General features: G+C 41.1%; 1 protein-coding gene across 4 annotated transcripts in view; it reads left to right on the top strand.

Annotated features, from left to right (window-relative positions):
- Window positions 1-2,554: 2,554 nt before the first annotated feature.
- The window catches only part of LMBR1 (limb development membrane protein 1), a 76,940-nt gene continuing 64,233 nt past the window's right edge, over window positions 2,555-15,261 (top strand). Inside the window, exons 1-2 of one of the 4 annotated variants that reach the window (XM_030480894.1) lie at window positions 2,610-2,870; window positions 3,335-3,421. In XM_030480894.1, coding sequence (XP_030336754.1) covers window positions 2,808-2,870; window positions 3,335-3,421 — 150 coding nt within the window. In that variant the 5' untranslated portion in view covers window positions 2,610-2,807. Of the gene's footprint in view, window positions 2,871-3,303; window positions 3,422-15,261 lie in introns of all 4 variants that reach the window. The other 3 variants (XM_030480982.1, XM_030481068.1, XM_030481312.1) reach the window with 3 other exon arrangements.

Genomic DNA, 15,261 nt, shown 5'->3' with positions numbered 1-15,261 from the left:
CTGCATTTCCTTCAACAGAAATAGATTTTACTGTGGTGGCTACCATGACCTTCCTTTGGGATGTAGACATGCCAGAACTGAGCAATAACTTCTGCCCAGGAAAGGATCAAAGCAATTTCCCCTTACCCCCCTCCCCCTGTCTTTCTGTCTTTTTAGCAAATACAATTGTGTATCATGTTTCTGATGATTCACCTGCTAGAAATGGAAGAAAGAACTTGCCAGTCCACAGTAAGAGACAAACTGTGTTCTCTCTCTCCTCCTTGGGTATATTTCAAATTCAATAGAGTAAAAAGAAAATATACAGCCCAAGTGGAAGTGGAAGGTTCAGTTCTGCTAAATTTTAAACTTAATTTTATTTCTATAACAACTACAGAAGTACAGCTCATTTTCCTTACAACCTTCTATTTCAGAGCAGTGTTTCATGTGTCTGCACGTGAAGTTAGAAATGCATGAAATCCTTGGTACCTAGATACAATTCTCAGACCTCCTTAATGAAATAAACTTAGTTGCAGATTCAATGAGCTTTTCTTTGCAGTGGGTGAATAATTTCTCAGGTAGCTCAGGAACTAAATCTCACATCTGGCCAAGATTCCTAACCAACTGGAAGTAGGCATTGGTATTTACTGGCAGAGATTCCCTAAAAGCCTATAGATTGCCCTGCCTTAAGCTTAGTTCTTTCCCTTGACTCCTAACTGGGGGTTTCACTGTCTCTTCTTCCCCAAACTGCTTTGCTCTTCCATTTGCTTCTTGTGGGTCATCCTTGTTGTCTGGATCAATTTGCTGCTTGACTGTGGCCTGAACGCCAACCATGCTACTCCTTTGTCTTGGTATTGGTATGTCTATTTTAACACACTGAATGCTGGCCTAATCTCTGATTGTTCCCATTTCTCCCCTTTGACTGGACCTTCTGGTCTCCCCAGTTCTTAGATCTGGTTTGGTCTGGCTACAGCACTTCTGTCTTCATTGCAAATTTAGCAAAGGCTTGAAGGCTGGGTTCCTCACACCCTGGTTATAATACCATCACAATTTATTGTGTAGGTCTTTATAAAAGATGATGAAAGCTGGGAACCTGTCTGTTCTGTACAAACTTTTCTATAGGCAGCTCTGAGAGAATTTGATTTCTCTGGGGTCAGATTCTTGCATACTAGTTATCTATTCTTTTCCAGCTGTGTTTGTTGTTATAATAAAAGATATGACTTCTACCTATAAACCTCATCTTAGTTGCACTGACTAACTCCCGAGAGGGGATCAGCACCAGCCGCTCTCAGAAGCCCCAAACCTCATGTAAAGTTCCCCTTAGCAGCTACAGATGCTTTTGCCGCTTTCAGCATCTGATGAAGAAAAGGTAAGTGAAAATAAGTGGGAATACTTGAAGAAAAAACCCAGATAGGTTATAATATTGTCTATCAGACACAATCTAGTGCTGTGCAGGGAATAGCTGTAAAGTAGGACAGCTTTTCCCAAGAAGCATCTCAAAGATGGTCCTTCCTGATCCTTCAGGTCTGTTTTTAATGGTGCTTTTCTGTTCTCCAGACTCAGTGAATATCTAGAAAGTCCCCCTCCTTAAGCAGCGGGCTTCAGGAGGGGAGAGAGATACAACACACCTCTGACCTCTCACACCCATGGTGCTGTTCTGCCTGCAAATTGTAGGTACTTGTTTGTACCTTTACAAGTATCAAAAGAACGAGGGTGAGACTGGGGCTATATCAAAGCTGAAGGAAGTTCTGCATCCATTCAGAACTACAAGAAGTACATTAAATAGTCAAAGATTAGTTTTGCTGACTCAAAAATTTAATAAATGCTTCACTATCTGCTTTTAACCAAGAAAATGGGCCAGAGGCTGGGAAGTAAATAGAATCTGAATTGTAATTGGCATGGACATCATGTATAATGTATCAATAGATGTTAATAGGCAGAGAGTGATGATATTTATTTTTGAAACTTCCTTGGAATAATGTTACATATTTGGATAGAAATAAGCACCATCTGTAATTTATAATGTGTCCTAGATTATCAGTTTTGGGTTTTTTTTGTGAATATTTAGACAGTTGATCCACTTGCAACCTCGGGAACAAAGGAAGTTGCCTGTGTGCATAGCGGGAGTTGGGAACAACTGGGAGACTGTGCCTCTGTAGCACAGCGCTTAGCCAAAACCCAGCACAGCAAGTCACCAACAGAAACCACGCAGGGACAAAAAGCTGCTCCAGAGATTTGAAGCACGAGTTTTAAGTTAAGTTTTAAGTACGATCTTTCAGACTAGAAATTCTGGTGTATTTACAGTGAAGGCTGCGCTCAGGGCGGCCCGCCTGGCCCAGCACACCCCGGGCTCCCCCCGACTCCCCTGAGGTGAGGCAGGGGGCGGACAGCTCCCCGATGAGCACCCCTCCCCGCCAAAGCCCGCTCCCTGGCCACGCCCCCTCCGCCACGACCCGCCCTCTCCCGCTAGCCCCGCCTCCGGCACTAAGCCCCGCCCATCTCCCTCCACCTCGGGGCGGCTTGGCCACGCCTCCCGCTTAGCCCCGCCTCTCCCCCGGGCGGTGCGCGGTGGCGCTGCGTGGTGACGCAGCAGCAGGAGGGGTTGGGGCGGCTGTGCCCGTCGTTCCTGCCGCTCCGCGCTCCACCGGACCGTGAGAGAGCGGCGGGGCTCTCCGCCAGCGCCGCTGCCAGGGCCGGTCAGCCGCCGCCGAGGTCTGGGGGAGCAGCCGGCGCTGCCGCTGGCCATGGTGGCTCGCCTGCCGCCGGGAGGGCAGGAGCAGGCGCGGCGGCGGCGGCCGCCATTGCGCGCGGGGGCCGCGGGACTATGAAGGATGGAAGCGGACGAGGTGACGATCCGCGAGCAGAACTTCCACAGCCAAGTGCGGGAGTACACGGTAGGCGACGCCGCCCGCGCACCGCCGTGCCCCTGCGGCCCCTCCGTCCGACCCCCGCGCTCCCCGGCCGTGCGGTATCTCTCCCGCCTTCCTCCCTGACCTGTCACTGCGGTGCCCCGGAGGCCGCGCTGCCGCGGGACCCCCCCCGCTCCCGCCGTGTTGTACTCTCCTCACCTCTCCTTTTCCTCTTCCTCTTCTCTCAGCCCCGTCGCTGGGCAGCAGTGGGGTTGTCCCGCTCTGTCCCTATTTCGTTCCCTGCCCTTCGCTGCTTCGCCCCAGCTCCCGCGTCCAGGCTGACCCGGTGGCGTGTCCCCTGTGGGCATAGCTGTGCGCGCATCTCTCCACCGGCATGGGTGTGAGGGGCCATGAGGGCTGGCTGGTGGGGAGCTCAGCACTTACCCCGGTGTGGGTTTTCCTCTCCCTGTGCGTTCAGCGAAAAGAGGAAATGCTGTGTATACATGCAGGACATAGGTGTGCTTCTGAATGTTCTCCTGTGCACTCTGTTATGTGTTCAACACCTCAACCTTCAAGTGCAGCCTTGTTGGTGTAAGGTATGCATGGGATTTCGTGGCATTGCTTGTGATACTAAGATTCTCGTGTCTTTTGCTGCACTGTTTGCAACGAATGTGGGTAACCTTATGTTTTCCTTTACCTCTCATGTCGTTCTGAGTGCTGCTGCATGCCTTATGCTCTCCAAGTGGAGCAATACAGAGCTCGTCAGCAGTGCTTGTCCTGTCCCATCTTCCTCAACCTTCTGTGGTCAAGTGCAGCACTACACCTTACTTGCAGTTGGAAGGGGCTGTTGTGGTTTCCTCTCTAACTGCCTCATAACTATTTTGAGGACTGTTCAAAGCTCATAGAGGTGTTTTGATGAGGCATGTTTCTCTTCTGCTTCAGTTCAAGGAAGGAAATATATGCTGCACATAGGAGACATGCAGTGTTGCCTACTATGCACGTGCTATCCTAACTCAGCTGGGTAGTTGCGCTCTCTTTGCAGTTACTGCTGTATAAAGAATAATGGATTTCTTGAATTAAAATATTTTTAGCTGTATTGAGAGATATTAAATATTAATACAATATTTACAGTATTTAATACAGTATTAAATACCACTGTTAACTGATTTATGCAGGCCTATGGCAGGGCTATTTGTTAACAGAGACTTGGTTGGATCCCGAGTGTGTTAATTTCTTTTCTGTATTTTACAAATCCGCATATGAAAACCTTCTTTCTTCTGGTGAATTATTATATTTCTGGGATATTTTTTTCTGAGGAGTGCAAAACAAGTCTGTATGAAAAGAACTGTTACTTTAGGAGATCTTCTGGACCCTCGCTATTCTGTGAGTGGATGTAGCGTATGTCATGGGAGCTGTGAGCAGTGGTGGGGCGTAGAAAGAAAAATACTTTTCTTCGTAAAGAATTCTTTAAGCATTCTTAATCTCCTTTGTGCTGTGGAAACACAGGTGTATACAGGAATCGTTCATCTCTTCTGGGTGCTGGCATCTGTCTTTTCCCTAGTGTCTGTTTTCCCATTTATATTTCTTTGGGTAATTGTCTCCTCCTTATGTCCACCAGAGTCTTGTTCCAATACACTGTATGCCACATATCCTGCTTTGGTACCTAGTAGGATGCACACTTTTGAGTCTGAAGGAGTGGTTCTGTGCAGGTACTGTTACAAAGACTGAAAGCCTATTAAATTCTTAAAGAACTAGCTCATCTGTACTGCAGCTACTTTTCTAAAGCTTTTTCAGCCCCTGTAGAACAATTGCGAACTCTTCCTGTTGGTGTAGTCATGTAAGAAATAACATAAGACATCAATAACACATTTTAGAGGTGCAGTGTTGCTTTATTGGAACAATGGAGGCAGAATATTCTTGCTCTTGAAACTGTACTTTGATCTTTAATATTGATGACAAGCCATCTATGGTTTTGTTTAACTAGTGGGGATAACAATAACAATTTTGCCTTTTAAACCATGCATTGGTACAGTTGTGATCTTGTCTTTAATTTATGTTGGAAGGCCGCAGGGTTTTATGAGTGTATAAACTGCTGCTGTCCACAGCTGAGTATGCAACCTTCTTGTGGCTCTCACATAGCTGCAGAAGCATATTGCAATTATGATTACACTTGTGGTTAGTTTAAGCATAACAAAGTACATGGAGCATGTTGCTTACATGTAGCATTATGATAACACTTCCTCCTAATCATTCCTGCTCTTGCTGGTCATGAAGTTACATGGTGAATGTAATTTCTTAAAATATGCAAATAGACAGTTGTTGTGTGGGTAGTGGGTATAATCATCATCCCCTTGGCTGAGGAGGGAACGTATTCCACTTTCTGACACATGCACACGACTTTCATGCAAGCTGCAGGTAGGCTGGGGGCAGTGGAGCGATCAATAGAGAGATTTGATGTTTGTTGTGTAATATTACAGTGGAGGAAACCTCTATGTGCCTGTAAGAAGTCAAATTTATGGTGTCTGGTAGTATTGTCTTTGGAGACCTAGTTGCGTGGCACAATCTTTACTGGAAGCTAAAATGATACATTCATGAGAGAAGAGAAATCAAAGGAAGCTGATGTAATTGAAAAGAAAATCCTTTTCACTTTTCTGTTATAAATGTTCTGTTTTCTTTGAATAGATAAAGAATTTCTAGATTGTGCTTTCTGATGGAGTCCTCAGGGCACAGTAGGCTTAACTTCAGTGTAGTGCTTCATCTCTGTTTCATCTGTTCTCTGAACTGGTGAGCTAGAGTTTTCCATGAAGTTGTGTTAAATAACAGAAATTAAAGCCTCGTTACCCTTCTGCTGGTGGTGCCTGTCTCTTTCTGTAGGTGCCAACTTCTGCTAATCCCACCTTGAAAAGACAGATGCTTCTGACACATGTTTATAGATTGAGCAAGGGTAGTAAAAGATTACTATTATTTTTTTAAATAAATCCTTCATCTGCTTTTGAGGTCAGAGGTCACTGTCTGTGATTTAAGGCTTAATTTAACTCAGGCCCATTTACTTTTGACCTCATTTGGAGTGTCTGTGCGATACCTGTTTTTTTCAAGAGCGTAGCTGTTTGCAAGAAAATAATCTGCCTTGTGTTTCATTGCTTCATGGGGATGATCTTTTAGTAATAGAAGGTTAACTCCCTAGTCTAGTTTTGGCGTGACTCTTCAAATGTGAAACTGTGATGTTGGGGATCTGTTGTTTGGAACGGTTACTGGAAACACCCAGGCTCTTTCAGACTTGCATGAACTTTAAAATTCAGATTCAGTAAAGTAAACACGGAGACTGAGAACTGATGACCCAGTATAAGAGACATGACACAGCTGTGAGCTTGCTCAAAGTCAGTGGGAGCCTGGACTTTAATAAAGCTGGAGTCATACTCAGCTCTAACTAAAAGAGGCGTCTTTCCGAAAAGCAGCTTTAGTTGGTTACAAAATATAGAAGAGTGTCTGTGTTCTGTACTTGTCAGCATTCGTATGGAGGAGTTGTAAAGGGCAGACAATGTTCTGTGCTGGTCTGATACTATCTGTTATTTTTGTACACTTAATTAGTTTGCCTTTCTTGACCCTTTAATTCATTTATAGCTTGTTGCCATCTCGCACATCCATATTTAAGCTTTTAGGGAACTGCTTTTCCCTTGTGTCCTGCTATTATGTTTATATAATGTAATTGTTCCATTTTCCACTTGTATTGTTGTGACCTGTTTATTTCAAATGCAAATCAAGTAAGTGCAATGGTTCAGTCTCTTTATATTCCCCTGGGTTTATTTTTCAGAATATTCTTAGGCTCCTTTTTTTAACAGTTTGAGTCTCCTGCTCCGCAATATTAGTTTGCATTTTTAAAATTTAGATCTACTTTTTGATCTTATTTTTCCATTTACAAAACATAGGATTTTGAGTTTGTAAAAATATACACACACACTTGGTTATGAGGTTTCCTTGGCAAAATAAATATACTGTGCTTGTATTTGTAGTGTGGGAAAACTACGCAAGAAAATAATTCGGTGACACTAGAATTCTTAGTTAGAAAGCTTAAGAACAAAACACAGTATATTTGGAAATGACTTAATTATATTAAATATGTCGTGATAAATATCAGTCTTAGTACAGTAAGTTCAAATACAAAAGTGCTGTTATAACTCAAATTGCTTCTTGCAAGTCCAGGCAGATGTTGAAATGGGTGTAATATGTAGTATTATGATTAATAACAGATGCTTCCATTTGAAGGACTAAATGTTTTCAGGTGTGTAGGCTTCAGATGCCAGGTTTTCAGAGAAACTTAGTTTCTCTACTTAATGCAGTTCCCTCTACAAGAAGGCTTTTTTTTTTTTTTTTTAAACCATCCCACTTATAATATTTATTTATTTTTACAGATGTTATGGTGGTTTAGTGTGTGTCTGTGTAAATCTAAATCTAAAAATAATTTCTAGCAGTTCAGGAAGGCCTTTTTAGGTAGTTGTAACTGTGTCATGGCTTTGTTTTCTTCTCTGTTTTCTTTTTGTACCTTTTCTCTTCCCGTCCTATTTTGGGGTAGAGAGGTGTTCAGGATTCTTCTATATGAATGAGTGCAGTGTGGTTACTGCTGGCATTTTTTCCGTGTAATCAGAGAAAGCTGATTTGAGCACTGTAGTGCTCTTGTTCCTGACCACTTCTGCCTCCTTAAATTTATGCCCCAGATAAAAATTGTAATCTTCACAGATCCTTTTTTATGCCATAATTGATGGTATTCTGATAGTGGGCCAGGAAGAAAATGCTGATGAGAAGCATAGATGATTTTAAAGAAAAAACTTATTTCAAATACCAAAATGTTTTTGATTGAATGTTTATGCAAGTTTCTTTTAGTCCGTGAAGTGGATGCCTTTCATTGTTTTTACCCATATGCTGAAAACTTGAAGAGTAATTTGTATTTTAAACGTCGTCTTGTATCTCAAAAATAACTTTGCCGAGCTTTCTCAATATTGCTTCTTCTTTCTGAAGTATTTTGGAAAAGAACTGTAACTGAATAAAGAAGTATTTGTGGTAGTGGCATGAGATACAAGGCTGAAGGAGTATTTAACATAAATATATAAAATGTTGGTATCCTTCTGTCATTTTAAACAACTACCTTTACTTGTAAGCACAGGTGCTCTACTGAAGTCTAAGAAGTGATGAGTCATCTTCTGGCTGCTGGTCCTGAGGACCAGTGCTGGTGGATCTGTCTGGAATGAGTAGGCATCTCCAAATACATGGCCAAAACAAGTAGATAGACTGATGCTTATTCCCAAAGCAGGAACCACTTTTGGAGAGTTCTGCTTTTTCTGTTTACATGTAATAAGCATGAAAGGCTGAAGTGTAAAAAGTTGCTATTAGTTACAGTTCAAAAGAATTCCTTTTGAACACTGGTGTGTTTCTTTGTGATAGCAGTTGACCAAAAGAGTAACAGACTTCGTGGAAGGTGCAAACATCTGTTTAAGAAAATTTAGATTAAGATGTAAATTAGATTTGAGAAAATCTAATGAGAAGGGGAAAACACTGATGGCAGACAAACTCAGCTATCGATTACAAGACCACAGACAAGCATATCTATCTTGGGTTTTGTTTGGATAGCTGCTCCTGTAGTAGAGGGACTGGGGAAGCTGTCAGGATGTAACTAGGTGATCACAGGGTTGTAATGAATGCCTCAATCTCTGCTGTGATGTAGGGATGCTGAGTGTGATTGAACTCATAAGCACAAGACCCTCTGGAAAGAAGTGTTTTCAGAGATGTTGAGGAGGATTGAGGGGTGGGTGAAGCAGAGAGCAGAGCAACAGAGTAGGTGGTAGATGGTGGTAATGTCAGAGCAGAGGGGGAATTAGGGAGTAAGGTGCCAGTGAAGGTATAATGAAAGTGAGTTTAGTTCTGGTGACAGAAATTCAGGTTAAGGAAGACTATCTAAAGGAAACATTTCATTCAATATAAGCTTACTGCTTTTATTTGGAGGTTATGTAAGTGAGTTTTACTGCAGTGCTTTCTCCTTTCCCGTCTTTCATCCTCCCCTGTTTAATTTAGTATTTATCCTCATTTAGGAGGGTAGTGATGACTCTTGTTGAGAAAGTCTTAACTTCTGCAATACTCTATTCTCTCCACACCCTCCCCCTTACTTTGAAAACCACTATAGCTTTCCTGTAAACATGTACTGTCAAATGACTAGGGGCACTGCTTGGCAACATTAATGTGCAAGACTTTACATAGCTTATAATGCAGGAACAGGAGAGACTTTGAAAGTCATGGTTGTAGTTTGGTTTTATGCATATAATGATGAACAGCCTTGGGTGTTATATCGCTCCAAAAGGTATGCGTACAGCTGGGTAGAGATGACCTGGACTAAGTTACTACTGTAACCCTTTATTAGTCATTCACCTGACAAGTGAAATTGCTTCATACTTCCTGCAGCTTTGAGCTGTTGCTCTTTGGGGCCCAATTTACTCTCATGAAGATGGGTACAAAGCTGTTGTTAATGTTTCATGGGCTTGGTGTTAAATATGTGTTGTAGTGTTGCTGGACTGCTTTCCACACAGGGGTTTCTAATTTCTCAATTAACTGAATGTGTTAAGGGTTTTCTAACTATCACCAACATGGTTCTTACAGCCCAGTGCTTTGTACTGTTTTAATATTTTACTAATTTGAAATTAATTTGGCTTTGAAAATTTTGATTAACTGGAAAATATTATTCTATCAAACTTTATTTCTGTTCCTTCTATTTCCATATCAGGTATGCTTTCTACAGCGAGTAGTGTGTCTATAGGTGGCATTGAAGTTAGCATATGGCTGAGTTTTATATACAGAGGATAGAAACACTATATGTGTGTGATTAATTTATTTTTCCCTTTTGCCTTCTTGGCATATAGCGGTGTGGTTTCCAGTATTAGGCTCCATGGCTGTAATTGAAATGTGGTGCTTCCCAGTTTCACTGTTGGTTTTAAGTGCCTGTTTATGCCTTGAATATCCCATTTTTAACATTACCTGTTATTTCTGTTTTTAACATATTTAGCTGATGCTAATGAGTTTATTTTGAGTTTTATAATAGCAACATGTCTAAAATATTTGCCAAGTTTAACACTGTGATAACTTAGGTCCAGTAGATAATCTGCATAATTGGTTAGAATTATGAAAACAGACAAGTATTGTAGTTTAAATATGTCTGTGTTTTGGGAGTGGTGGTGAAAAAACAGATGCGCTACTTCAAATTTCTACGGTACATATGTATGCATGAGAAGACAAGGAAGAGGATGTTTATGAGTTAGGAGGAGAGAATTCATTAGTTCTGTCTTCTAAAATAATTATGCACCTTGTCCTGGAAATTAATATTAGCCAAAGAAGCTGCCTTAACACAAATTGTTTACCCAATTGTATTAAAGAGACTTTTGAGGTTATTTTTTCTGAAAGGAATTTTTAATGGAATGACTGTGAAGGTTTAATATAACCCATTATTATAGCCTGGCTGTGAAATGTTGAATAATACTTTCATTCAGTGGGAGAATGTTAGCATGATCTAGGTTGGTGCTATTGGTGCTAATTCTAGAGGGTGTTTTTATAAGTCTTGCACTAATGCTGAAAAATATTCTTGAATCCACTTTTAATGGCATTGCTGTAGCCTGTACAGGTATTAAATAAAAATGACTTGCAGTTAGTTTTTTGTGGAGTTTTGTGTGTATTAGTAGGTATAAAATACAGTACCCTGAACAGAGGTATCTTTTACTAAGGGTTGTGGAGGTGTCATCACAACTTATTTTTTTTTTTGCCCCTTTACCCAGCAACATAAATTCATTCCTATTAAGTATATAAAAAGGAATGTAAAAGCTAACGAATTCATATATTGATTTGAATTCCTGCATTAGTTTGAAGTAGGGCTCTGCTGCTGGTGAAGTTAACTTGAAAGTAGTTTTAAGTGGATGAAGTATGGAAGCTCTCTTTGAAAGGGCTATAGAAGCTGGTTTTTATCTTCAGCTGAGCAGTATCTCTCGCACATAGAATATGTTTTGGGATGTTTCATACTTTGTTATATCCTGGAAATTTTTTCCTAGATAAGCAACTCTAGGCACCAAGCTTCTGAACCACTTTTGATTTCTTCATGACTTGGGAACCAACAAAAAAAAGTGGGTCAACCTCTTGCACAGGTCTTAAGCCAGGGAGGAGTCCTGAGAGGAGACCATAGATGTAGGGAAATCATAGGTGTGGAGGGCTGTGTCAAATGAGTAAAATCAATCTGTAGTCATCAGACATGTTTGTCATTTTATCCTAAGCTTGAGTTTAGTGTGTCATGCTGTGTATAAGGCTGGCTGGATTAGAGTGAACTTAATCTACTGATAGAGCTCAGAGTTTTTTTAAAATAAATAGTTTTATTTAGTGTGCGTAGTTTGTTATAGATAACTTACTGTTGACACATCCAAATCAGGTGGCTTTATTTGCTTTTTACATGTCAATGGGATAATGGACTTGTTAGAGCAGAACTACTTGTCTCCACCTGTATTTCTTGCTGTTTATTCCTGCCATCCTTTCCATGAGTAAACAAAAGGAGTTGCCAGGTGGGACAGTAGGAGGATGTTTTTCAGTTGTCCTGTGGCATTTTAATGGCCATTAAAATGCTTTAGCAGCATGACAGCAGCAAGAGATGGGTGTATCATGCTATGTTTAGTTGTTCTCTATTATAGAAATTAAAACCCAGAAGTGCAACACTGGTACTTTTCTGTAGGTGGTAATCATGGTCAAACAAAACACCGACAGTTGTGGTTTCAACTCTTAGATGTGTTCTACAGAGTGGTGTTACCCAGTGACCCCTGTTTTCTCTGTGCTGCCTTCTCTACCTAGGGAAAAGGGCACATTCTCTAAAGTAGCTGTAAGAAGTGGAGATAGTCTTCATTATGTCTGTAGCTGCTTTTTTGCATATCCTTTGCATCGAAATGCTGGTGGATGTAATAGTAGTAACTTTTTGTTTTAATACTGATGCAGCTGCTTTGTTACTTCCTTCAATCCCTTATTTTTTTGGAGCTTCTTGATCTTTCATTTCATAGACAGCATAGTACAATGCTGTTCACTTCTTTCACTCTTCACTGTTTTGCTCCTCCAGATTTACTTCTCCCTATTTTAAACACTAGTATCCAGTCAAGTGGGAGGAAATTATCACTTCTCTGCTTTGATGCTTTTCAAGTGGAAATCCTGAACCTGTGTTTCATGCTCGGAAGTGTGTTAAATCAAAGAACCTTACTAAGGTCTGTGGCTTCTTTCTGAAAAGGATTTCCGTGGCGGTTCCTTACTGCTAAAACTTGTTCTGGAGGATGTCTAGCTTTTTCATAGGGGGAAGACATCCCTGATGCAGTCATATAGGGGCCTATGCTTACATTAAAACTTTTAAACATATTCATAAATGACCTGGACAAGGGTGTAAACTATGAGGTGACAAAGTTTCTAATGATGCTAGTTTATTCAGATTAATAGAAAAGAAGGCTGACTGGACCCCAGCCGCCTGCTTGGAGGAGAATCATCTACAGTGTCGTTCTGGGTTATTTACAGCTTGAAAACCTCTGGGCAACTGGTTCCACTGCATGGCCCTTCTCATGGAGGAGATTTCTCCTTACCTCCAGTCTCATCCTCCCACTGAGCACTGCTGTCAAATGCCCAGCTCTGCCTTCTTAATAACCCCTTCACAAGTACTGGCAAGCTACTATCAGGTCTTCCTGAAGCCTTGTACTTAGGCTGAACAAGCTAAGGTCCTTCAGCCTGTCTGCACCAGGCAGGTGTTGGAGCCTTCTGACATCTTGGTGCTCTTCCTTGCTGCAATTACCAATGTCTTTACTACATTGGAGACTCAAAACTGGATGCAGGAACTACATGTGACCTTATGAATGCTGACTGGAAAGAGGTAATTACTTCCCATGATTATTGGCCTTACTTCTAGTAATATAGCCCAGGATGCTCTTTGGAGTGTTTGCTGGCAGGGCACATTGATTGTCAGGTGTTGAACTATTACTGGGCAATGCAGCTATATGCTTTTTACCTGGTGTAAAATACAGCTGTATTTCCTGCGTGATAGTTGAGAATATTGTGCTATGTAAATAGAAGCTGTTGATCTTTCTGTAGACAAAAATGCAGCTTTTAATGCACACACAAATTACAATTGTGAAGGTTGGTTGTATCTTGGGCAGAAGGAGGGGAGGAGAGAACCTTCTGCATTTTGAGAATATTCTTTTTTAGCATGAAAGTGTAGCTCCAGCATTTGCAACAGAAGATGATGCTTTACCAATCTGAGGCATGAATTTCAGTGCCAAAGTTTTAAAGATCATCCACATGGGCAAATTAGTGTCAGCTGATCTTTAACAACTGTCAGTGAGATAAGTACTACGTAAATTGAGTTAGTTCAGACCTGCTTGTGTTTAATGCTAGGCTCTTCAGTGCCAGCCCCTTAGACACGCATAGTTACGAACTGAAGTGCGTGCAGTTTATCTGCAGCTTCATTCTCACAGGAACTGAGAGCTGTCTGGTACAGATCCAAAGGTATGACGTGGATCATGCTTGGATGACTTTGGATAACAGATTCAAAAGTATGACTCGATGGAAGAATTGGATACAAGATACCTAAGAATGTAGTGCCGTACATCTCTAGAAGTAGCCTTTCTTGGCATGTCTAGTGTGTTATCTAAGCAGGAGCAGAGAACACTTCCTTTCCCAAATGAAGATTAAGAGCTCCAGGGGAAGACAGGTTTCTTTGCTTGTCCTACCAGAGGTTGTATTTATCCTATGCAGAGATGTTAATGAATTACATGCTCCAGGTTTGAAGACTTCTTAACGTGCTAGGGAGCCCCTAAATGTAGCATAGGATCCGTGCATTTTGTTTTCAGTTACTGAGTGGTGTGGATGGGAGAACACAGAAAAAGACATTAAAATTATTAAAAATTGCTTTACTTGACTGTTTGGCTATAACCACATAAAATCCTGTCTCTTCTTAATTTCGTTTATATTTTGATGCAGTTGGTCAAACACGGACCAAGTGCATTTCCCCTAAAATGTGGGATTATAACATAGTTGGGTTTAAAGTAGCTTCCCAGGAGCAGTCTAACTGTGGCAACAGACACAACTACTTTGCCCCTCTGTAAAGTTGGAATGAATTTAAGGAAATAAATTGTAAGATAGGAAGCTATTATTTTATGTGTGGTAGTTCTTAAGTTAACATTCTCAGAGAATGTCAGAAATCCTGACATTCTCTGTACATTCCTGTACATTCTCTGCAGTGTCTTCACTGTCTCCTCAAATCAAACCTGGTTGAGCTCCAGTGAAAAACTCCTTGCAGAGAGCTTGGGATTATGAAGAATATAGCTTGTCCTAGATTTGCTGCATTTGCAGCATCCTTAGCTTTTGTCTGCTCTTATTGTAGAGATGGGTGATGGCATAAAACACTGCTTTTTGGTTGAAAAAATAGCTTGCGGTATGATTTGGATTTAATACGGTATTCCAATATTGGCTCCAATACTGTCAAATATAATAGTTTTCTGAAGAAAATACGGAATTTAAAGAATATAGGTGTCTCCCTGAAGATATCAGTGTAGCTTTATGTGCGGTGTTTTGTTGGTTTTGATCAGTGCCCTATTTCAGTATAACTACCTATGCTTTTTAATAAGTGATCAGAAATGAAAGTTGACAGGTGATTTAGGGTACTATGAACATATGTATATGTGAATTTTCCCTCTCCCAAGGGTTTTCTAAGAAAGTCAAATTAGGAGTCAAGAACTCTATTTTGTGAAGCAACATGACTATTGGTAGAGTGTTTCTTTTGCATCTATATCCAGGAAAAGCATTGAAAGGTATTTTTTAAACTAGGGTCAGCGTGCCTTAGAAGAAGAGCTGTAAAGTGAATAAGAAAGTGGCTAGTAGAGTGCCTGGCCATAGGTGTTGTGTTTGGATCTTGGGGGAAAAGCTACTATTCAGTTTCCTTGGGTATCAGTATTAAGAAAATTCTTGCTCAACTTAAATGGAAATGAAGTAAAAAATTCTGTTGTTAGCACAAAACCAAATCTTTAGGAGATGTAGTCAATGCAAAGGAGGGTTAGAACATGGTGCAGAAAGGACTTGATTACCCTGAAATAATAGATGTGGCGTGAAATTAAGGTATGGTTTTTAAAAGACATAGTGATGAACCCTAAAAACGAGTTTCTACTGTAACTTCATAGCTGCTATGTTGGAAGCAATTGGGGAGGACAGCATGGAAGGATTCAGTGTTTGAAGGATAATGCTAAGTTCCTAGCATGATTCTCAGGTGAATGTGTTGAAATATTTTCGGGTGGATTGTTCCTGGCTGGACACCAGGTGCCCACCAAAGCTGCTCTATCACTCCACTCCTCAACTGGACAGGGAAGCGAAAATGAAGCAAAAGCCTCTTGGGTCAAGATAA

Source organism: Strigops habroptila, chromosome 1, assembly GCF_004027225.2.
Source record: "Strigops habroptila isolate Jane chromosome 1, bStrHab1.2.pri, whole genome shotgun sequence".
Classification (NCBI taxonomy): domain Eukaryota; kingdom Metazoa; phylum Chordata; class Aves; order Psittaciformes; family Psittacidae; genus Strigops; species Strigops habroptila.
Note: the sequence above shows the minus strand (reverse complement) of the source record. Positions and strands in the feature narration are given on the sequence as shown.